This window comes from Psittacula echo (genome assembly GCF_963264785.1).
Source record: "Psittacula echo genome assembly, chromosome: 7".
Lineage (NCBI taxonomy): Eukaryota > Metazoa > Chordata > Aves > Psittaciformes > Psittacidae > Psittacula > Psittacula echo.
The window spans coordinates 25679645-25703586 of record NC_137740.1 but is presented as its reverse complement, the minus strand read 5'-3'; the positions used below and the strand labels follow the sequence as shown (position 1 = coordinate 25703586).

Sequence of the window (23942 nt, the reverse complement as noted above, 5' to 3'; positions counted from 1 at the left end):
CTCTAGAAGTGCTGTTGATTTAGTATTATATTTTCAGCTATCTATAGACTTGTGAAATGCTGTTTTAGTGATGTTTTGGATGAACATGGTCTCCTTAAGGTAGTTAAACAATTGCTCTGTTACATTTCGGCACAACCAGCATGTGGCCAGCGAGCACGAATTTATATTGAAGTTGCCTTCAATCAGCTTTCTTGAAGGAAGAGGCTGTTTAGCAGAATACTGAACTTGATGTTACAGATCAGCTTCAATATTTCAAATCTGATCAAGTTTAGCATTGGTTTAAAACATTTTACAATTCAACCCAAAAATTTTTAACCCTCCTTGACTAACTGAGTGGCCAAGTACTAAATTTACCTACTGCACAATCCTTATAAACAAAACTTAACCATGTTAGAGCAATTTCACAGCAAGTGACAGATGTGTACAAGCTGAATGAAAAGTATTTAAGTCTAAAATGCATAACTTCCAGTCACTGTGACAGCACAATCCATATTCATTGCAGCTCATCAACTCAATACTAAACATATGAGGCACAATAACATATGGCAAGCTGCCCATTCCCAGTCAGCTGAATTAGCATTATAAAAACAGCAAAACAGAAGAAAATACCCTAGAAAGTTGTAGAGGGTATAAAGTCTTGCTGAGACTATTATTCAGAGGCAAGGAGATTTGGGTAACTGTTCCATACCATCTTACACCACTGTGCTGAGAATCAGCAAACTGGTGCTCTTGCATGTTTTAGGAAGTTGGTTTGATCATTGGATAATGTTTACTGAAGGGACATACATTTATTGCTTGCTTGTGTAGGTTGATCATCCTGGAATTGTAGGTTTATGATTCTGGAATTATATATTAAATAGCATTCTATATAGGCCACCAGGATTCCCAATAAGATGAGCAGGAAGATATAGCCCTGAATACTAAGCCATATGAATCCCATGGTGTCTCAATATGCCTTGTAGGAGGCATCCTATTTGAAGGATGCTTCAGGTGGTTCTTTTGTCTTGAAAAACGTTGGAGAATATTTCTAATAGACTTCAATCCCATGATACCAACAACATGTATGATCTTTAAAGTAGCCTTCATGGCTACTTCAGAACATCTTAGCACATCTCCAGAAGGATGGAGATTTTGAGACAGGGGTAGCAAATGACATGTGGGCAAAAGGAGGCAGTGCTGTGCATTTTAATGAGCCAAAGAAAAAAAATAAGGACACGCGTATCTAGAGGCACACTCTGCTTGCCTTGCAGGTGGATGTGTTTTCATTGCCTCTGCGACTCCTTCTGGGGCCTCCTGCCACCTTCTGCTCCTCAATTTACGAGACTGGTGACGGGCAACCTCGCGGTCCCCTCCTGTGCACGACAAGAGGGCTACTGGAGGATGAGGGAGAGAGCGAGGAGGGGAGAAGAGGAGAGGGAGGCGGGAGTAGGGGCCGGAGGAGCCCTCCCGCCCCCGGGGCCCGACCTCCTCGCGGCGGCGGCGGGCGAGAGGCGGTGCCTGCGGGAGGAAGCGGGCAGGAAGCGCCCGGCCGGGTTGGGCTGGGCTGGGCTGGGCGGCAGCGGTCCCCGGCAGCGCCCGTGCAGCAGTCCCGCGCCGCCGGCAGCATGGGCGGCTCTGCCTCCAGCCTGCTGGACGAGAGCAAGTGCACTTACATCCGAGGTAGGGCTCTGCAAGGGGGAGGCGAAGCGGCCGGCTGCCTCCGGAGACTTTTTCGGAAAGCGCTGCATCTGCAGGCATGCTTTGTGGTGGGAAAGCTCGCAGAAACGCACCCGCGGCGCGGCGGGGTTCCGAGCAGGGCAGGGACTGGGACAGGGGGCGGCGCGGTGTAGATACCTGCCGAGTGTCCCAGGCACCGAGCCGGGCTCGGGAGCCGGCGGCGTCAGCGGGGTTTGGGCACATCGCTGAGCTGGTTCGGAGTGGCACAGTGTCCCGTGGGGTTTCGAGCAGACGGTTTCCTACAAGACAATGCTTTAAAAGTTCCCCGTGAGGGAGTTAGAGCATGCCGAAGAGTAGGCGGTAAAGACTGAAGCGTGTGGAGAGATGCCACCTGTAACTGCGTGACAGTCTCAGTTCCCCAGCCCCGGCAGTTGAAACCTTTAAAGCACCAGGTTTTGCCAGGGTAGATCGGTTCAAGACTATATGGCCGATGTTTTGCAAAGCCCATTGAAGGCAGTGGGAAAACTACTAGGTCAATATTTAGGTAAAACTATTCAGACTTGTGTGAGAACAATGTTTTATCTCATTAAAATGGTAGGAGAGAGAAAATGGAAAAAACCAACCTGCTTTAAATTTATGCATATGACACTTAAACTATGAAATAAAAGCACATAATTCTGTATCTTTTTTTTTTTTTTTTTGGGGGGGGTTGTCATTTGAGTAGTTAAAAGATTAAATATATCTTGCTCCTGTCTACCTACATTCCTCACCAGTAAGGTAGCAGGTAAAGTGTTTACAAAGCAAATTTTAAGGCTGGAGATTCACAAGCGAAGTAAAAGTTTTCATGTAAAAAGGAAGCCCTGTTCTGGTATATTATGCATTATGCATCTGGAGCCTGTAAAAGTCCTCTGAACTGGAAGATCAGACTCAGGGCTGATGACTAAAGGCATAGGGTGACTCTTGGGTGGTGCCCACAGTCAAGCTTGTCCTTTTATTCTGTTGCTTTGGGATTTTTTTGTGGCTTAGAGAGACTGCAAGTGTTGAACTGCTCCTCTGTTAGGCTTTTGAAATCACAGTGGATCTTTCAGTAGATTCCCATAGTGGAATCATCCAAATATTACATGACTTTCACCCAAAAAAGCAATCAGCCAAGCATCCAACCTCACATGCAGAGATTTTTGTATTGTGTCCCCTCAGCATTGTCATTTTCACCTGTCCCACTGTGGGTGCTTTCAGGTCCCATCAGAGCCATGAGGGTACAATCCCCCAATCCCCATGTATTTCTTCTGTTCTTTACACTCATCCCTATGCTGCAGCCAAAATTACACTTCCACAATTCAGCATTTCAAGTTTTCTGGTCCCTGAGTGAGTGAGGGCAGTTAAGAGCGTCTGAACAGGCTGATGTCCAATTATTGGAGAAAAGGAAAAAAAAAAAAAAACCAACAAAAAAGAGGAGATACAGGGAACTTACCAGCTTCTTCACAGCTGTGTGAGAGGAAATTGTCATTGCCCTGGACATCATCTAGAATTAGAACAGGGAACTTGTGCCAGAGGGTTGGGAAATCCATATCTGGACACGTGTGAAACTTGACTGGACGTATGTATCTGAAATTTCCCTGTAGCGAAAAAGGAGAGTGCCTTTGCCTTGCTAAGAGCTGTGCAGCTCTTCAGACACATCTCTAGTTTGCCTATCACATCTTTGCAGATGCAAGTGCTAAAGCAAAATCATTGTGAAAAAAGGAATTAAAACATAAGGCTTATTCCCTGGCTCATGTCTGCCATTCTTGCTGTGAGGATGCTCCACTCTAAACTGTTGCTTTGAAAAATAGTTAAAGAGGCACTTTATACAAAGGCTGCACTGTTGCTTTGAAAAATAGTTAAAGAGGCACTTTATACAAAGGCTGCCCGTAAATTAATACTTCTGAGAAGGAGAAGGAATTGGGAAGAGCGTCTTAAATTGAAATAGAGTGTGGTCCAACCAGCTCACCAAACCTACTGCTCATGTTGAGGCTGGAGTCTGCAAGATTCAGACCTTGCTTATCTGTCTTGCATGTTTTAGTCTGATGTATTTTCAGGGCAAGTGCCATGGTAAGCTCTGCTTGTTCAAAGAGGAAGCAGCCTGAATCACTGATTTTGTAGATTGAATAAGCAGCACATTTTTTAGCTGGCTTTGTAAAGATTAGGTGGGTTTTACTGGGGGTCAGGGAGCTTTGTGGGTTTCTTTTTTTTCCTCCAAAGATGATGCAGGAGGGTCCCCAGTAAAAAGGGAAGGGGAATACATGCTTTTTGTCAGTAGCACTGTCGATCCATAGTGCTTGAATGGGATTGCATTGGTCATGGAGATTGTGACACAACAAGCTCAAGGGTGCTTCCTTGTACATCGCACATGCTGAGACTGCAGCTAGCAACGTTCTCCAAACTTTGTGCATTCTGGGGTGCTCACTCATATTGGCCCAAATACCAGTGGACTCAGGTCAGGAAATCCTGAGTATTACTTCAAGTGAGAGTTTGGTCTAGATCATCTTTACTGTTCCCTCCCAACCAGTGCTTCAGTAAACTAATTTATACTTGCAATCTTTATGTCCTGATTTCAGCACTAGATTTTGTCATCTCCCTTAGCATAGTGTGCCTCATGCCCCCATCTCCTTGCCTTTGCAGCAGAAGCTTGCTGTGATTGAACACTGGCATCCTGCATCCTTCGAGATAGCTCCTGCCATGCTAACCTCAACCTGCAGCAGATAAAATTATTTGGGTGGCATGTCAGCTCTTCAGCATGCCAGGCTGCTCCCTGCAAGAGAGGGGAGTTAGCCAGTATTGCGTGGGGCAGGGTTAAACATGACTGTTTGAATGTGTATCAGGATTGCCACATGGTTGTTGTCATGATGGTTTAATTTGATTTCTTGTTGACGTAATGATAATTTAATTTGTCTGAAGCTTTATCCCTGTGTTGTAAAGCCTTGTAGTTAGAATTTAGACAACATTTGAGCTAAAACACAGTGTAACAAATGGATATGGGGGACTGAGGGCTTAAAGGAGTAGATGGAGATTTCAGCAATAAACTGATACAGTTTCTTCATCAACATATGTACAAATTTACAGGCTTTCTAATTTGCAAAAGTCTGCTTACATTGTTTGAAAGATAAGAGTAGAGCAAAACAAGGGCGAAGAGTGTGTGATATGTAAAATTATGTAAAAAAATATGTAAAACCATATATGTAGGTGTCCATATAACCAGCGAGAACATGGCCTTCAGAGCACGGGAGACTCTTTGCTGCATGCAGTTCCCCACAGGTGAATAAGCGTGAGTCTTGTCAGACCAGTTGAAGAAATGAACCCCAGAGAAAATCATGAAGGCATCCTATGCAGAGTCTTGATTACTGAATGCAAAGGCTGTGATTTCCACCAAAACCTACTTCAACTTTTGTGCTCTGAAGTAAGAAGTGGTAGTATTGAACCAATCAAATTGCAAATTGTTGAGACCTGTGTATACTTGTACATGAGGCGATATCTTGAGCCATACCTGAAAATCAGCTAATGTAACTGTTGACGTGGTAATGTGTGTTTCCTGTGGCAAATAATGCCTAAGAGGAAAATGTACAATGCCAATGTGTAATTTTTCAAGTGCTCTTCACTTTACAATACAAATGAGGCTGTGTTTGAGATTGCAAGGGCAGGGATCATCCTCATGAAGTCTGAATCGAGGACAGAGACTTTGTAAGCTGCCAAAAGACTTATTTGTGGATGGCAATGTTTTGTGAAACATTTTTTACGCTCAGAAAATCTCTGCATTAAGAAATTCTCTCTCACGAAGTTATATTTTGCAAGCCATCACAAAATCTTTTTGTCTTTTTCAAGTAGAAATCAATGAAAATTGGTCATTATTGTGGGGTGAAATTGTGAATAAAATGTCAATACTCAATATTCTTTGCTTGTACCTGAAGGAAATGAATGTCATAGTAAAATAATGGAAAACCAAGTCAGCAGGGACTCCTATGAGTGTGGAAGACAGCTTGAGCTCACTGTGAGGAGCTGGGTGGAGAGTATCTAGAGGAGAGTAGGAAGCCATGTAGTGCCAGCAAGGAGGAATGGGGCAGAAAGCCAGGCCACACACACTGCAGCATTGCTAGTCTTGGAACCATAGCAGTTTCAAAGGTATCTTCTCTTCTGTGTACCACGAACCTGTTTTTCTAACCATACCTGTGGAAAAATATTTTTTTCCATTTTTTTAAGATCCGTATGATATTTTAAATACAAACATTATAAGCAGTAGAAGGATTTAAAGCCTCCTGAAATTAAAAGGAATTTTAATAGTAATTCCTCTAGGTTTTGGACTGAGCCTTTTAAAAAAGGGAAAGACTTGTGGCAGAAATAATCCTTCTTTGTAGGGTTTTTGTGAGACTACATGGGAATTACTCAGGATGTGAGTGAAATAGATGGAGTTTAAAAAATGTCAGTAATAATTAAGAGACTGGAAGTTGGTCAAGCGAAAAGAGTTTATTAAAAAAATTCATGCTTTCAGCTTGATGAAGCATGGGCTAGACTTGTGATGGGACGTGTTTGTTGCATGATTTATCTAATGATATTTAATGAGTGTTACACCCAACAGGGAGCAGTATAGGGTAGTAGTGGGGAGTTATGGACTCAGGGTGCAATCATGGAATTGGGGAAAAAGATGAAAGTGCCTGTTAAAACCACTTAGTAGTATGCCCTGGGAGATTGTGCCAGAGGTGTCAAGATTGCTGATAGAAAATTCTTGCTTTGTGTCTCTAATATTAGGCAAGAAACAATCAAGGAAGCAGATCTCACAGTGGGGCGAAGGTGGAAATGACCCTGATAGTGTTAATGATTTTCAATTTCTGCAATCTCAGCAGCAGTAGTAGGGGATCAAGCTCTGCTCTGTCAAGTGTGGTCTGTTGGGACCAAATATTTTTAAACTTGGAGAGGTGGGGAGATTTCAAGTACCCAATGCCAGTAGTTTCAACAGGTACATCTTCAAAAGAGTTTAGCATAAAAAAATTGAACTTCTCTGAAGGCTGAGTTTTTATTAAAGGTGTTCAGCATACTTGACCATATCCAATCTGACCATTTCTGTAAAACACAAAGCTGTCCAGAGGACAAGGCTTTGTAGTCATTTGCTTTTGATTTGTTTGTTTAAATGCATTTTTTTTTCCTTCTTCCTTCTTTCCCTTCTTTTCCTTCTCTTTCCTCACCCAGGTATATGGGACAGCCCAACTGAGGGACACAGCAATGGTGCTGTGACCCTGTGGTGCCCAGGGATGCACCCTGTGGGTTTCCTCATTGTTCAGGACTTTTCTGAGCAGACCTTCCAGCTGTTATTCTTTTCAGTTGTCAGTGAAAGCTATTACTTAATGTCTGTAAGAAATTTCTTTCTAGTTATTTGTTTTGCCTATGATTTTCAGTATGGTAATAATTAAGATGGGTTTTTTTTGCACAACAATAAAACACTTCAGATGTGCTCCTACAGATGCAGCATACTTAAAAAAAGCAGATACACTCTTCCTATTCTGTCAAGTTTTAGGGACTTGAAGAGGAGCCTGGTTTACACTTAACTTAAAAGACAAGATAAGGAAATCAGTTGCTAGCCTTACAGGAAACTGTCTGGAAAAAGTACCATTGATTGCATGGAGATAAGTCCCACTGACTTGGAGGGAGATAACCCAAGTGCCTACTATAGCTCTGGAGTGAAATTCTTGCTAGCAGCCAGCCAGGATGCATGTAGCCATGAGCAGGGATGCTGGAGGGTTGAAGAATAGCTTGGAATTAATTGTGGAAAAGTTGACCTTTTTGGACAGGCACTCAGAATGGATATTGGATTTTGTTCTTTAAACTGTCACATAGTCCTTCTGGTTTTAATTTGGTGTACAGCTGCAAGTATAAGAGTTTTGTAAAAATCTGGCTGCACTTACTGCCTTTTCTCTCAGCCTTTTACAAGCTATGGCTTGCTGTGTTTTGGAAATCCTCTCATTTTCTGCTGGTGAGTATGGCTGTAGCATCATACAGAGCAGGAACTTGGAGTCTCTCTGGACTTAGTAGTGTCTGCTTCATAGCTCTTGGAAGGTGCTTTTCATTTTCGTGTTCTGAGGTTTATGGTGAAAGCTGATAGGATTCTTCTGCCATTACCAAAATCTAGAGAAAAGGCAGAGTAATACTTTCTTTTACAAACGTACTGAATCCAAAAGTCATGATTGTGGGTTAGCACTGAGCAAGTACATCTAGTCCAATCCAAATAGGCATAAATGCCCACAGAATTAAAAAATTAAGCAAAATGCATAGGAAATTCAGATTTCAATATGGATGAAATTCTGTTCATTGTATGTACCTTGCTAAGTTTCCAAGTTCTTGAAGACCTTAAGAAATGAGAAGTTGAAAAAATACCATTTTGGCTTTACTTGCTTTCTTGGAAGTTTTAGTCCTCAGAGAGGTTGTTGCTGTTGGAGCCAGTGGCAGATTTTCATCCCATCATCTTAATACATGGTGCCTGTCTGTTTGGAAAGGAGAGGCTCTTTATTTCTTCTTACATTCTTTAATTCAGGAGGCCAAGCACTTTAGCTTAGCTCTCAACTGAATGCATGCAAAAGGCGTCCAGGGACGTGATTGATGGAAAAGATATTTGCCACCCAATTTGAACAGAAGTTACTGTACTTGGTAACTTCCAGATTTCAGCTTTGGGAGATTAAGGCAGGAGATAGCTTCTCTATCCAATTTTCATTGCTCATATAGGCCCGTTTATTAGCTTCTTTTAAAAGCATCACAATCAATTCTGGAAGTTTGCAGTCATGTTGTCTTGCAACGGGCATGGTCAGGAATTTCCCTATCAAAGCAGGAGGTAAGATTTTGTTCTTCAGTTTGCCAATAAAAGGATTGTCTGTGATCACATCCAGTTTACCTTCTGTAAATGACTTGAGGTTTTCATAAACCCAGAAATCTGTTATCCATTTTGTGACACAGCTCCTTCTGCCAAAGCATCTGGAAAGCTGGGTCAGGCTCCTTGCCTGATCAGGATCATCTCAAGCTTTCTTACACCAAAGACTAGTTTGGTTTGCACAAAAACTAACTTCAGAGATGATGTGCTACATAATGCTTGCTATGGAGCCTGAGTTTGAAAACTGAAAGGTGGTTTCTTTCTGGGAAAGAAGGTCTTTTTCAGGTGGTATGAGTGAAGAGAAACCATCAGGTGGTAGGAGAAGGCATGTGGCATTTTTCATTCTTTTCTGCTGCCTGTGTAGATAGAACTACTTAGAGAGTTGAACTAGGCATTAATATTAATGGAAAGAGCTTCTTCTCAACAGAAAAAGTGAGAAACATGCTCACCTTTGCCTCAAAAATCTGTAATTGAGAGGCACACTGTGTGGAGTCTGCTGCACTGTTGTACTTACTGTTTTCCAAAATCTTGAAGATTGGAGGTGCAGCTTGGCCACAAATTATAAGACAGACTTTGCATCTGATAGAAATTTTATTGATATTAAAGGGAGAAAAAGTGACCTCTGAGGTGATTAAAGCAGCTTTGTTGTTGATGCCTTTGGGCAGTAGCAGCTGAAAAGCCAGTGTCTAGATTGGGAAGGGTGATATTCATAATTAATGTGGTCACGGATGCTTTTAAAGTACAGCAGCATTTCTTTCTACAGCTTTTTCCTTTGCATATAATAAACGTGCTGTTTTCTTTGTACTGAAAGGACGATTAAAAGTGGCTTCAAACTTTTAGACATGCATTGCAAGCATTTTAGTTCCTTTTGCATTTAAAGGACAGTGATGAAATGAGGCCAGCTCTTACACAAAAGTAAGATTACAGCTTGTGGAAATCACACAGACTTGTGTGAAGAAAGGGTTCATCTGTTCGGTTTTTCTAAAAACTTTATCTTGTTTTTTATTATTATTAAAAGTTTGGTGTGGATTCTATGCTAATACTAGGTAGTTGTCTTAGCTAGCAGTTACCAGGAAATAGAAAACAAAAGGAAGGCTGACTCCTGGTTTCTTCTGATTAGATGATTAAAAAGTTAAAAGTGATATAGTTTTCAAAAATATGTAGATATTTTTTATAATATAGGAAATAAATAAGGAATAGAGTAGTCAATTTATTTTCTGAATTGATTTTCTAATCCAAAAATAGTTATAAAAAATAACACTTTGTTTGTCATGATCTTGATTCTAAGCCCATTCTTCTGCCTTGCCCTGACTAAGGGGTGTGCAGATGCTACAGAGGCTTTTATTGTGTATGTTCAGTGTTCTCATGCAATCCCTGTTAGGTGCCAGACCAGCCAAGTGTCTCTCAGGTAGCTTTGTGCTGAATGTGTTGTAGGCCCCATGTGAATAGGGGGAGGCATCCATGTCAACTGTCAGTGTGACCACGGTGGTTGATAGATATTTGCTGCTGGCAGATGCGTGGTCATACTCTGGGATCTCAGAGGGTGCTATGACAACTCTTTAGGTCAAAGCAGCGTGCACTCCTTCAGGACTGCCTCAAACCATGTCTGGCACCATGCCACTCAATGAGCTGGGATAGCTGCAGCAATGGGATGCTGCAATCCAGGATGGAAACAGCAGCAGAGGTTTTTGGCTTGCTACCCACTTTACATAACTTCCCAGGAGTGAGCCATGATCAGTCCTTCAGAATAAATCCTGCTTTTGGGATTTATGCAAAGTGAGCATGTCAGCTGATCTTCAGGTTGTTTTTTCTACATGTCATTGCTTAAACAGTGAATGTAACGCAGCCTCCTTGTTATGGTTTCTGGCCAGCCAGCGTGCTGAGAAAAGCCACCCACATCAGTGCCTAGCCCATTTTTTAGCCTCTTCACTAACAACACCATCAGTGGCAATGCCTTTTCAAATGACAGTGGACTTGTAAGGAGATCATTGGTAGTGGAATAAGACAGTCAGTTCATAGCTCCCTCAAAATGCTATTTTTTTCAGGTTCATTCTGTATTGTGCTTCTAAGGTCAGTGCATGTTTTGACTGTGGCTCTCATGCACAACTTGAAGGAAAGGTCATCTACACCGGAACAGTATATTATTTTTTGTGCGTGGGACACATAGGTCCTCACAAAGAGTGTTCATGGTACAAAGAGCATAAAACAATCCTTGTTCCTGATTGTTTACTGTTTAAGCAGGCAGAACACACAAAGCTAAAGCAAAGGACCAGAAAAACAAAGGCATGGGACCAGAGAGTGCTAGGACTAGGAGAAGCAGCCTGCAGCAATCTCCAATGCAGGGTCAGGTTTCTGCCACAGTTCCAGTTGAACCATGTTGATGTGTCCCAGCCAAAGCAGAGTTAATGGCTATGATATGTGCTAGGGACCAGCTGGACCTGTAAGCACTCGTGATCACTAAGTACTTTCACAGACAAGTTCGAAAGAATGTCTACAGCTTCTTTACATTATAAAAACATCTGGTATTTCCCATGAACGTTTATGTTCCCCAGTTAAGGTAGTTGCAGGTTTTGTGGAGCTTGAATGCTGCCCTGTCCATCTATACTGTTTCTGAAGACTCACTGCTCATTGCCTGGGATGGCTCATTCACTGGTGTAATGCCTTTCTGGATTTACTACTGGGTTTTAGTTCTTTGTGCTTGGGATCTCACATAAAAAAAATTGCCCTTGTCTGCTGTATCTGGAAACTTGCTGACAAGAACCTTTTCCTTACCGTTTTCAGAGATACATGGGCATTTCTTCATATCTACATAAGGTGCCACCACCGTCCTGCCACTCAGCATCCAGCTCACTCATCCTTGACCTTTTATCTAGCACTCTTCTTCAGTCCCTCTAACCTGCTTCCTTAAGAAGCAATTTTTAAAGCTTTACACGATATTTTCCCTTCCTCTACATGAAACCACAGTTGCTACTTGTGCTGTGATTCTCTGCAGAGCTTTGTCACAATGTTGATAGCAGAAGACTTGATTCTTGAAGCAGACTTGGGGACATTAAATGTCTAGGTGAACATTGTCTAAAGACCAACTTGCTTTTATTGAACGTGATATGGAGGATCCTTGCATATTTTCATTTGATATTCTACATAGTGTAATGGTCACACTAGAGGAAAGGCAAGCTTACATTTTCTGCAGGCAAAAGTTTAATGGCAGAGCCTGTGCAAAGGGAAAAAAATAACCCCAAACGAATGCAAATATTCTCTTAGGAGTATTCTGTAAGGTAAGAGCATTGTCTGTGATTTAGTCTACCAGACACTTTCGACTGTTTTCAGTTGCAAATGGGAGTTGCCAGTTTTCAGCTGTTCAGCCTGACATTTCCGTGCTGAGCGTCTGCCTCATTGCATTTTTCAGAAAACTGCAGCTAAGATGAATGAGGTTCTTTTCTTTTCTTTTCTTCTTTTCTTTTCTTTTCTTTTCTTTTCTTTTCTTTTCTTTTCTTTTCTTTTCTTTTCTTTCTTTTCTCTTCTTTTCTTTTCTTCTTTTCTTTTCTTTTCTTTTCTTTTCTTTTCTTTTCTTTTCTTTTCTTTTCTTTTCTTTTCTTTTTTTCTTTTTCTCTTCCTTTCCTTTCCCTTCCCTTCCCTTGCCTTCCCTTGCCTTGCCTTGCCTTGCCCCTTGCCTTGCCCCTTGCCTTGCCCCTTGCCTTTCCCCTTGCCTTTCCCCTTGCCTTTCCTTTTCTCTCTCTCTCTTTTTTTTTTTTTTTTTTTAAATTAAGCCATAGAAAATGTGTTTTTCTTCCCTTGGATGTTCTGTTGAGCAGCTCAGGCATATCCTGCAGGAGAAGAAAAGGGGTTGGGGCTGTAAAGCTGGAATAAGGGAAACCAGAGGTGAATGGGAAGGGTTTCTAATTACTGCCAGTGTTTACCTGCTGAACTAAACCCCATTGTTTCCACATTTGCTCCCTGTCCAGTATAGCAAGTAGCTGGGAACCCCACAGCTCCCAGCAGCTGTTCACTGCTGTAGACAAAGGTGATGCCACAAACCAAACACAACTTTCTAGCACATAAGCTTACAGTGTTAGCTGAAAAGGTTCATGGATCTAAAGCCCTGAACTCATCACCAATGCTTGAGGGAGACCAGGGTGCAAAGGCAACATTTTGCTTGCCATTGGCTTCATTCGGTAGGAAGCCCCAGATCTGTTGTTTGGGTTTGGGTTTTGGTTTTTTTCCCTTCTGAGATTTCCTGTATACCTGTCAAGCTACATAATGCCGTGCAGGCATCAATCAGCAGATGATCTTCCCACTGAGATACTGTGATAAATGCTGGTATTTTCCCACTGAGATACTGTGATAAGTGCTGGTATTTTATTTCATGCATGAGGAGTTATGGATATTAATTTGCGGCTTGACACACCTAGTGCTTAATTGTTCAGGGACCTGGCCATTTTAATGCTCCCTCTGGATTTCCAGCCAGGTTCTGGCTGTGCTTGGTTGTGATTGCAGGCATTCAGCAGTTCTGGAAATCAGAAAAAGGTGACAGCAGGAGCCATCTGGGAGCTTCTCCCATAAATGACATACGTTTTGTCCGTCTTTACATTTTGTAGCAGACACAGAAGACAGGATTTGGTTCTTTGGGGTTGCATTTACCTGCTATTTCTAGCTCACCATGCCACAAACGTTCAGAGCTCTGCAATGAATGGGGCAGATACCATATGAAATAGATTAGAAAATGGGAATTTTAGATGTGACTGTAAAGCTTATAGTCTAAGCCACTGCTCCTTGTGCTCTATCAGTCTCTTTGCTCTAAGCCCAGGAAGCAGCAGCTGACACAAGTATTTTGAGGTTAGTGACGGTTTGTGAGTGTGGCTGGCGGGAGGTATCCAGATGTCAGGGTTGCATTTGGTGTGTCTGCAGGGGGGAGCCTAAAAATCATCCAGCTGATCTAAGCTGGTGGATTTTGTGTTGATTTGGAGGAGGAAAGATCATACATTCATTCATAGAATGGTTTGGGTTGGAAGGGACACTTAAAAATCTAGTTCCAGTCCCCCTGCCATGGGCAGGGACAGCTTCCACTAGACCAGATTGCTCAAAGCCCTGTCCAACCTGGCCGTGAACACTTCCAGTGATGGGGCATACACAGCTTCTCTGAGCAACCTGTGCTAGTGTCCCACCATCCTTTAAAAGTGTTTCAACTGCACATGTTAAAGAAGACTGTCTGAACTAAAGATGCAGAGAAGACATGAGCTCTTGATTTTTGTGTGCTTTCAAAATGTAATCATGGTTGTTTACTTATTTATTACTGTTTCTACCAGACCTCGTAGTTTGCAATTGTCTTTCCAGCTATGGCCAGGAAACAGAATCAGCTGGAGTATCTCTTACCCTCTTGTGACCCTCAGTGAAGACCCTCATTTGCAGAAGGCAAAATGATCATGTAATGAAACTGTGCTAAGACCACAGGGCTTTTGTGCTGCCATATTTTTAATGAGGAAGGAAGGGTTTAGACAGAGACTGCCATTTCCTACAAAGGGATATTCAAAAAAATATTCCAAAGCCAAACATTGCATAAAAAACCCAAAAGGAAAATGGTGAAGGCATGTCCACCTCCTGTGCAGGTTGGAATTAAGAAATCAGTTGTGTATAGAGGGAAAATGAAGCTGTAAACTCTTGGAAAAACTATATGTAAAAGTGACACAGCTGCTGGATTGTTCATGAGGAATCGTGTTTTATACAAACCAAACCAGACTCTAGCATTTCAGGGGTTGGACCTTGGAGACATTGCTCAGTGTTATAATATACCAAAATGCATGCACACCTACCTGGTGTTGATTCCTATACCTTGCATGGGAGGCTTGATAGACTGCAGCCAATGGTTGTTTCAGCATCTTTTGGTTTAAAAAAAATTAAAAAATCAGAAATCCTGTGAAACAAACCTGCACATGCTGCACAGGAGGATTTAATCCAGGGAAATCAAACAGATTAATCCAAGTGTACAGTCTATGAAGGAGAGACATATATCCATTTGAATATGAAGTATAATAAATCATCTGTTTACCTCAAAAAACTGTAATTTTCTATCCAAAGCAGGATGGCAAGCTACGTTAGCCTCCTTGTCCATTTATTCAGCTGGTGGTGCAAATCAAACATTACCATTTGGAGGGAGGTCTCAAGCAGACCAGGGAACCACAGGAGGTCTCAAGCAGACCACAGGACAGGCATCACTCCCAGTTTCCTTGAGCTTTATTTGAGTCCAGTCTACGTGTGAAAGGTGTTTGTTGCCCACACAAAAGTCTTGATTCAGCCATCACAATGTATTTAATAGAAGAAATTGATCTCTAGGAAGTCCAAAAAACTTTCTGAACTACAGAAGCAAAACATGTGCTGAGCAGAAAACTATGTTAATAGCTGCTTCCATCAACCTCTGGATCAAAAACAAGACTGAAGGAATGTGGAAGGATGTCGGTGTCCATGTGCACTGATGTAGGATTTCAGTGCTCCTCTCTCTGAATGCCAAAATCAAGGCATCTTTAAAAACGTGAATTCTGACTGAAAGTTCTAGATGAGTGATACTTCACCAGTCTGCTACATTGATCACACTGCATTTTTAGGGCCAGTATTAGGATTTGGCTCCCATTTCTCTTATTCCTTTAGAGATAAGTATTTTAATTATATGGTGGATGCTTTTCTTATGGAATAGCTGCAGCATGCATGCTTGGTTTCATGGTACATAATTGCTGTGCTGCTGCAGTGACCATGGGTATTTCATTAGCACAGCAGTTTCTTTGCCATTCCAATTGTCCTCATCATGGGATTTCCTCAGAAGCTGTAGAAGAAAGGTTTTCATGTTGTTGTATGTATTTCACCGATCTCTACCACAGCAATTCCTTCTTCCTGTTCTTGAGTTTCAGCTGCTTTTCACTTGAGAGCAGGAGGGCCCAGCAGCAAGCTGCTTTCAAACAATGTCCTACCAAACCCAAGGGGAACACTGGGGAGGAAAAGTGCCAAGAATATTGATGCCATATTTGCTGTGAAACACACCTAATATCTGCAGCAAAATAAGTTTCTGCAGATTTTGGAGATCGGCTTGGTGTGTTCGTGATAATCCCCTGGGAGCTGTGGCCAAGTAGTGGTGACAAATCATAAACTGAAGCAGCCCAGTGAGAAGCAGCACTGGGATTTGTTGGAGGAAGAAGTTGGCTTCAAAGTGAATGAAGAAGGAAGGCCCTCATCTGAATTTATCACCAACTTCCCTTATGCATGGAAAAAACATGAATCTGCTCAGCACATCTTGTACCAGAATGGGGATGTGTAAAGCTGATACCACACCGAGATACAAGGGAGTTACCAATGTAAACAAACATATAAACCCAAAGTGTTGATAAGAGTATAAAATACTACATGGTAATTCTGAGCAAGAGTGTGTGGTTTGGTAGCTATTAATCTAGCTACATTTTTTTTCTTTAGCGTACCTTAAATATTTAGGCAGCAGGAAGTGTGGTCAACTGAAAAGTTGCTGTGCTATTTGCATAAAAGTTGGCATTGGCAGGTGTTACTTTCATGAATATAAAATGGAAGCAGACTTGCCTTGGAGCATGCTCTTACAGCCAGGTCTCGCAGGGTGCTGGGACTGAACAATGTAGGTGAACACTGGCTGGGTTTTTACTGTTACTGTCTGCAAAAGAGCAATTAAAAAAACCAAAATCCAGCTTCTCTGATAGCGGAGGTATCTGGAGTTCTGCTGTTAGAAGGGACATGCGATTTTCTGAGAGACTGAACAAAAAGTAAATTATAAAGCTGAATTTTAGGATGCTATACGGAATGTCAGGTTGAGTTTATGTCACCATTATGTATAGTAGCATAGTCTGAATTGGTGCCAGAGATGTGAGCGTGTGCAGCCTTGGGAGGATGGGAAAGCCGTATTTCATATGGGGCCCATCTCTCTGTTCATTTTTAATTTCTTTTGGATGATGGGAATGAAGACATCTGTAAAAAGTAATAAGTCTCCTTTCCTTCCAGAATAAGACTATGAGTTTTCCAGCCGTTGGCTAAGACAGGTTTTCCTGTTGAAATAGCTTTTGTCTGATGTAAGTCTAAAGCAATATGGTTATGGTAACAGAAAATACTTCTTTGTCAATTCTGTTCCTTCTTAGTTTTAGTTGTAAATGCAAGTATTTCTATTCATTGTTGCATCTTGTAGCAGCTGTTGGATTTTTAAAACTTTATGGATTCTTCCAAGTTAAGTGCACATTGTTGATAAAATGCACTATAGCTTATATTCTGTATTTTCTTTATATCCTGTATTTATATTATGTTGTGTGGCTAATTCTCTTGTATCTTCATAGTGGATTCGCACAATTATAAAACATGCTTTTGCTTTTCTTCAAGAGTCCTGTCATCTTGAATAATACAAAACCAAGCTCATAACATTGATTCATGTTGTTCTTGGTAGCAACCACAATAATATGGACTATGCCATATATTTGTCAACTGATGCCATTCTATATGCATAAAACAATCCTTGAGATGTTTTTCTAGACATGTAGAGTTTTAAGATTAGCTTAATAGACATCTCTCTGATGTGTAATTATTCCAGACTGAGTAATATGTTAACCAGAAGAAATATAATTTGTATACAGTAGACAAGGAAAGAAGAGTGTGTGTTTAAAAAATGAATTTTCCAGAGCAATTTGGCAAAAAAAGTAGTTCTAATTACTACCTTCTAATAAGACTTACATTTTTATTTAAATAACTTAAAAAAAAAAGTGTGCTGGCTAGTGAAGCAGTTCTCCTTTTGTATCTTACAAGTTTCTTTGCTATAATTGTTTTCTTTCAGTTTCAAGATACAGTATTTTACAAATTAGAGGAACACTAGGAAATTGAATTTAAAAACCATGTTAGGGTATCTGCTCAATCTTGAAGCCAGGGCCGTGTTATCTCCTCCAGCTTTCTTTGCATTGCTCTGTACTACTCATTCTTGAATGAGATAAGATCTGACGCTTTCATTTTTTTTCTTGCAGAAGGCTCTTCTGAAGCACACCAAGCAGATATTTTTAATTCATCCCAAACAAAAATTGTAATTTTTAAAACTTCAGTTGGCATTTAGACTTTGATCTTGGCTTCAGAGGTGCTGAGCACCCGCCCACCCGGTGCTGGTGGTTACTACCCAGCAGTTCTGGAAACTGCCTCATACCAGTGGTAGCAAAAGTAATTTTCAAAAATGTCTTTGAATCTTCAACCATCCTGTTAGTGACAGAGGAACTTCTGAAAGTGAAATAATTACTACAGAAAGACCTGACCTCATTACTGATTCAAAAGAGGTTGTAAGAAGACTATCCTCTCTTACACTACGGTTTTTGTGGCTGTTAGCTGACGCACATGTCCCTCAGAGGGACATGTCTGCAAGCAAAATTGGAAACTAATATGTTAAATGAGGCCTGAGTTTTGATGTCCTGACCTCTGAATTTCTGAGACATGTAAAGAAAAAGTCATGACTCCATTTAAACAAAATTTTTGAAGTCAGAAGGTTCAACCTGACTGGCTTGTTTTGAAAGGTTTGGTGCATCTTTGCTAGTGAAGCTCAGTGTAAAGCGGAGAGCATAAGATGCACTTTTACAACAGTCTCTCCTAGTGGCTGTGGTTTTGCATTGGAAATTATAAAGAATCCATGAATCATATTGGTGGTTTTTGTGAATACGGTTTTCCAGACTTCCTGGCCTGTTCTTACTCTATCATCCTTTTTACTGATTTGCTTTTTAGCTAACAAAGAGCCTGCCTGTTTGTATGAAGCTGCTGGTTTTATGCAAAACCTGTGGTGAAACTGTTGGTGAAATGATTGCTCAGTGATGCTTGAAAGGGTAAGTAGCAAAGAAGTAGTGTCCCAGGGTACAAAGAAGTTTTGCTACTGCATGAGCAAAATCCAGCCTAAGTAGCATGTCATTGGAAGAGGTGATTGCACTGTATAGTAGAGATCTTCAGGAGTAATAGTAGAGCATAGAAAAGTCTTTGAAAGGTTGTTCTGGCTTCAAGAACCCTTGGGGATGTTTTGAAGCCATGTTGGATGCTGTTAGGTGGGAAAATATTTTGTAGAAATTTAGTACTCATCCTGCACTTCCACCAAGCTGGTAAATCCTGTCAGCCCAAATGAAGACAGAAAATGGATTTATGTGGCTTTCCCTGCATTTGTTTCTCAGACAGCCACGTGGAAGAATGCAAACATGGCTTGAAATTTAGTTGTAGTCAATAAATGCAGGCAGCCTATGGAGGAATTCAGCTTTGGATTATATTTGAAATGAGAGTTACTCTGTTGGATTACAGGTAGTTTGTGGATATTGGATGCTTACATGGGCTCATGGCAAAATTTTGCAGATCAGCCTTGCAGGGGCTGGAGCAAAAACTAGACCATATCATAGGCTCTCCTTTATCTTCTGCAGTCATTTAACTGACAAGTTGGGGAAAGACATAAAGAAAACTATGTTGTATAATTTTGAAATTTCAAAGCAATGCCACATAATCACAGATATTTATTATTATTCAAAATCTGCTCTTCCTTATAAAGACCTGCACTAACGTAAACATTTTGTGACTCCTTTTGCCACAGAGGTGTGCCTTTAGCATCCTTCTTCCCCGTTCTGAGTCTGTAAATCACACTCCTGCCTGCCTGCCTCCCCAGTGAAATGAACTGATAGTATGCTTAAAGTGCAGTTAAGTAGACAGGAGCTAAATATGTTTAAAGTAGCATTACTAATGATTACCTCTGCAGTCAGAAAATTAAAATGTAATCTGATACACATAAATTTGCCACATAAATCTCTTATGACAGGAAAGCCATTTTCTTTTTTTCTTACCAGCTCTTGCATGTTACATTCTTAGGGGTGTTTTTTCCTTAGTCTCCTAAATAAAACATTTTACAAAACACAGAAAGATGAAGAATTTAGTTTTTATTATGGACAAACAAAACAGAGGACAATATTCTTCTCCAAAAAGAGAGGAAGTATCAGCATCCACATTGATGAGAGCTCACATTAGATTGATGCAGGAACTTCATGGAGACCCAAGATGGAAGAACTGAGATGTACAAAATGAACTCCATAACTGATTGTACAAAGGCAAGAGCAATGAAGGTAAACTGCTAAATGCACTAATTGAGGTATTACCACTGTAGATATAAAACCAAACTTTGAGCATGTTGTGGTTATGTGTTGCCACAAGTTGCAACCTACCAGCAAGTACTTTTGGTGTGTCTATGCACGGAGGTCCTGCTGTAGACCTCAAAAGGCACAGGGTTTCTGTGAACCACCAGGAGAGCTCTCACCGAGCCATTTCCAAATAAATTCTCAGGAACTTCCTCTTCTTAATAATAACCTGTCTGGCTGTTTTTCCAAGCCCAGAAGCTCACATGATCCTACTGTACACAGCACTGGAAGAAGGTGGTTTTGATTTGTTTTATTCCTTTCAAGTTGTGTCGTGTTGTCACAAACCTTTCTGAACATGAAAGATAAATGGAGAGGAAATGAGGCAACCTATCTTTTTCTTTTTTTCAAAAAGGAAGGAGTATTGAAACATTGAGGCGGAAGAGCTTGAGCAGCCAAGGAGACTCAAACACACGTTTAGTGAGAGCAACAATAGCTGACTGGAGCTTCTTCCTGGGAAGTCTTCTTAGAAATGGAAAAAACAAACACCAGTGCTAACCCTATTGTCTTCTTGGTGATGCTTTCATGAGCATTTGACGAACTGAAACTTGTCCAGGCAGAAGAAGAATAATGTACAACACTTGGCAGACTGTCAAGTAGCTAAACTGTAACCCCTGCGAGCTTTATTCCACCGAAGGAAACAAGACGACTTTGAGACTCCACCTGCAGAGTTCCCTGCCACCACCTTCCCGTCACAGCAAGTGACACCATAGCTATGCCTGTCTGAGGGTCACAGACAAATACTCAGTGGGGTTCTGGCATTTCTCTGAATTAGGCTAAAATAGAAGTCTGAAAAAGAAAATAAATACTTTTCAACAGATGTTTAAAAGGTAAAAAGAGGTGAAAAGGACAAAAAGTAATTAGACCTGAAATCCCAGCATTTGCACGGGAGTGACTATAAGATAAATGTCTTGCTTTGTATGTGATCTCTGTTATGTTTACATTGAATTCTTTCTGAACACAGTTCTTTTACCTTTTTTCCTTAAATTCCCCTAACCTATGACCTTGTGACCTGGAAGTATTTCTTCTACCTCTGGTGATCCAGACTGCTGTCACTGGCTTGTTGTAGGAGGACAAACCTGGTGAATGTGAAGGCAATCCTTTGATAGTGCTGTAGTTGCAGAAAGTTAAGGGTTGTTAAGATTTTTACTTGACCTCTTTGCAAGATAAAATTTCCAGAATTAATTATGAATTTGCTAGCAGAAGGTATACTTTTATTAGTCAGGTCCTAACTTCAATCCAGAAGAATCAAAGGCATAAACTCTGACAAGTAAGACATGATTACTTAAGTTTAATGGGTTCTTTTAGCCTTGAAAAATCAAAACTCAACAAACGTTTAGATCACTTTGTTTCTTTCTTTCACAGTGCTTTGAGAATACTGGGATCTTGATTCTGGCCTTGCTCAGCTTTGAATGGGGGAAAAGAGGGAAAAAAAGGCAAATGACAGGTCTCCCATGTTGAGAAACTCCAGGCAGCCAGAGGGCCATCTCCCATCTTCTCTTTGCTTGTTCCCCCTTATTTTCTTTTCATGGCCTTTTGCATCATTTCTCTGCTTCTGCACCTGGATTGCCCCTGGACAAACAGGGGCTTTTGGTGTAGTCATATTGGTTTCACAAGGGAGGGCAAGACCTTTACTCCATTGTAGCCAGTTCTATTTCCTTTGCACCCATTTCACAACTGGAAGAGAGCAAAAGGCTGCTCCTAACCCAAACTAGAACTTTTAGGCAGTAGCAGCAGCTATAGTAGAACCTGAGTAAGTGTGAGTGAGAAAACCTGATGTACTCATTAAGTCCGGCATTGTTTTGAAGGGTGAGACATTTTCATAGCTTTAAAGAACCTCAGGTCCGTGCAGCTGATGCCACTTCTTGGTGTTTCTCAACCAACTTGAATTATAAAACTTAATCTGTTGCATCACAGAGCTGTAGTTTCCCTTCCTTATCTGTAGTATTCACAGAAAAAGGAATGTTTTACACAGGGTTTGGTGAGCAGATTCACGTTCTATACACTTGTTTTCTAAACTCTTAACCTTAATTGATGCTTTTTTGTAACAGTGGGAAGAAACCTCCTTCCCTGCAGGATGAGGTGCCAGCTCTTCCTCCTGTCTTTCCTGTAGAATTAAAAATTCAGTGAACAGTGTGGTTTTGCTGGCTGGGAGATATTATCCTCCACAGAGAAGTACAGCAGGGTTTGTTTATGAAAGAGGAGACTTTTAGTTGCATGAATATACACCCCTTAATGCTTGGAAGTATTTCTTGCAAAATAGGAACACAATTATTTTCCCATTTTTCTTGTCCAAGCTTAATGTAAAGTGGGAGGTGGGGTAAAAAAAATTACTTGGGCTGTGAACTGCACGTAGGCTAGCTGAAATATTGTCCCTTGGAAATCATGACATTTACTATTTTTCAGTGTATAAAGGAGCCAAAAGAGAATCAAACACCTCAGGATTTGGGGAGGAAAACTGTAAAGAAAAGGGACCTGATGGTGCCCTTATTCTCATTTTGTTACTTACATGTAGCCCTTTTCCTGGGGTTTTTGTGTTTGTTGAGAAATAGAAAAAAATATTACCATGAGAAAGTGGCCTTCTGCTGCACTGCTTAAAAAGCAATGTCTTTATGGGAAGCCTGGTACTTTGAACCTGGTACTCTGAGAAATCCATCTGGGTTGATTTACACTAGAGGGGTGATGAAAGTAGTTACAATGTGAAGGAAATAAAGGGAAATTTAAGACTAAGGTACCTTCAGCAAAAATGAGGTCCCACATGGAAAGATATGTGTGTGTGTGTACTCATAACTATGTCTAATGTCATATATGCCTTTGAGTAATCTTGTAATAGAGCTGTCTAGTATGGCATAATTTTGGCAAAATAATTAAGGAAAAATTAAAAAACGGAAGAAGGTTCTATGAGCACAGTCCAGGCATTGCACAGAATTAATCTTCTGCAGGTGTGTGTGCCTATATAAATACATATATAAGGAAAAACCTTTAACTAGTACCATGAAGGTGGTTATATCTGTTTTTTATATCTGTGATGCGAGGATGGGTTTTGTTATTTTGTCTTGTGGATGGTCATGCAGTGAAGTAACTGGCTGCAACATCACCCAAAAGGGAGGAAAGAGGGCATACATCATCCTGATTTAAAGGGTGATGCGGTATTTGCTTACATTTTTAGAAACCTGTTTAAGTGTTCCCAAGAAACATTCTTATATGACCTATCATGACATGTAACGTGATGCTGAGATCTGGATTGGAGAAAGCTGATCAGCAGATGCTTGGTGTCTGTTTCCACATTAGTGGCTCAGCTTGTGGCTCAGAGAGTTGAAAAAAACCCAAAACAAATCCAAAACTGGAAAACCACTGACTTTCTTCAAATTAACTTAATACAGAGCATAGTTTAGCTTCTTGTGGCCCCAAGGAGCTAGATTGGGTTCATTTGTTTTATTAAATCCCTATTTCTTCTGGGTTCTGTGAAATAAGCTTATAAATAAAGTATTATCAGACCTTATTCTTGTTGAATTTGATAGTAATTGTTTCTAGACAGTGTTGCTGCTTCTAACCCCATTACCAGTAAAGGATAAATTTCAGCAGCCTTAAGGATAAGCTTATCTGACACAATGTTAATCAAACCCTTAGCTTGCACTGGGCTTGTTTCTGTTTGATTAACCACAGGCTTTGGCTTTTATGTAATTCACAATCATTAGGATATTTTTTAATCTAACAGAAGTGCAAAGGCAACTCATGAAATCTTTTTTCTCCCCTAAATAATGATTCAGCAATGGGAATATTGCAGAGCTGACTGCTGGTGGCCCCCACTGTTTGACAGAGGAGTGCCTGATCTCGCTGGTTGCAATTCAGATCTTTTAACATTAAGATTCAAATCCTCCCAGTTGTTTTCCTTGTCCCCTGCTTCAGGCCTACATGTTTTGAAGGGCAGTAGCACTGCAAATAGGGTCCTGGTGTGTACTGCCTCTCCGCTCAGCAATGTTGGCAGAGCTGCTTGTGCAGGACTCATCGCTGGCTGGAGAGGTTGTCCATTCTTTTCTCCCAGCAGGGGAGATTGCACATGTATGGGAGAAGGTATGAAGAAACTGGAGGGAGTAGTGTCCCAGGGCTGGCACGTGTCTTTGAAGTGCACATGTTGAAGAAGTGGATGTATCCAATAGAGGCTCCTTTTCTGTTTTAAGTGGTCATGAGATGTGTGCCATCCCAGCCTTTTGCTTTACAATTGT

The 23942-nt window shown here is 41.0% G+C and overlaps 1 protein-coding gene across 1 annotated transcript in view; it reads left to right on the top strand.

Moving 5' to 3' along the window:
• Nucleotides 1–1604: 1604 nt before the first annotated feature.
• NIBAN1 (niban apoptosis regulator 1) overlaps nucleotides 1605–23942 on the top strand; it is a gene marked incomplete at its 5' end in the record, with an annotated part of 64980 nt that continues 42642 nt past the window's right edge. Inside the window, one exon of the mRNA XM_080623387.1 lies at nucleotides 1605–1659. Within this exon, the coding sequence (XP_080479513.1) occupies nucleotides 1605–1659 (55 nt within the window). The remainder of the gene's footprint in view (nucleotides 1660–23942) is intronic.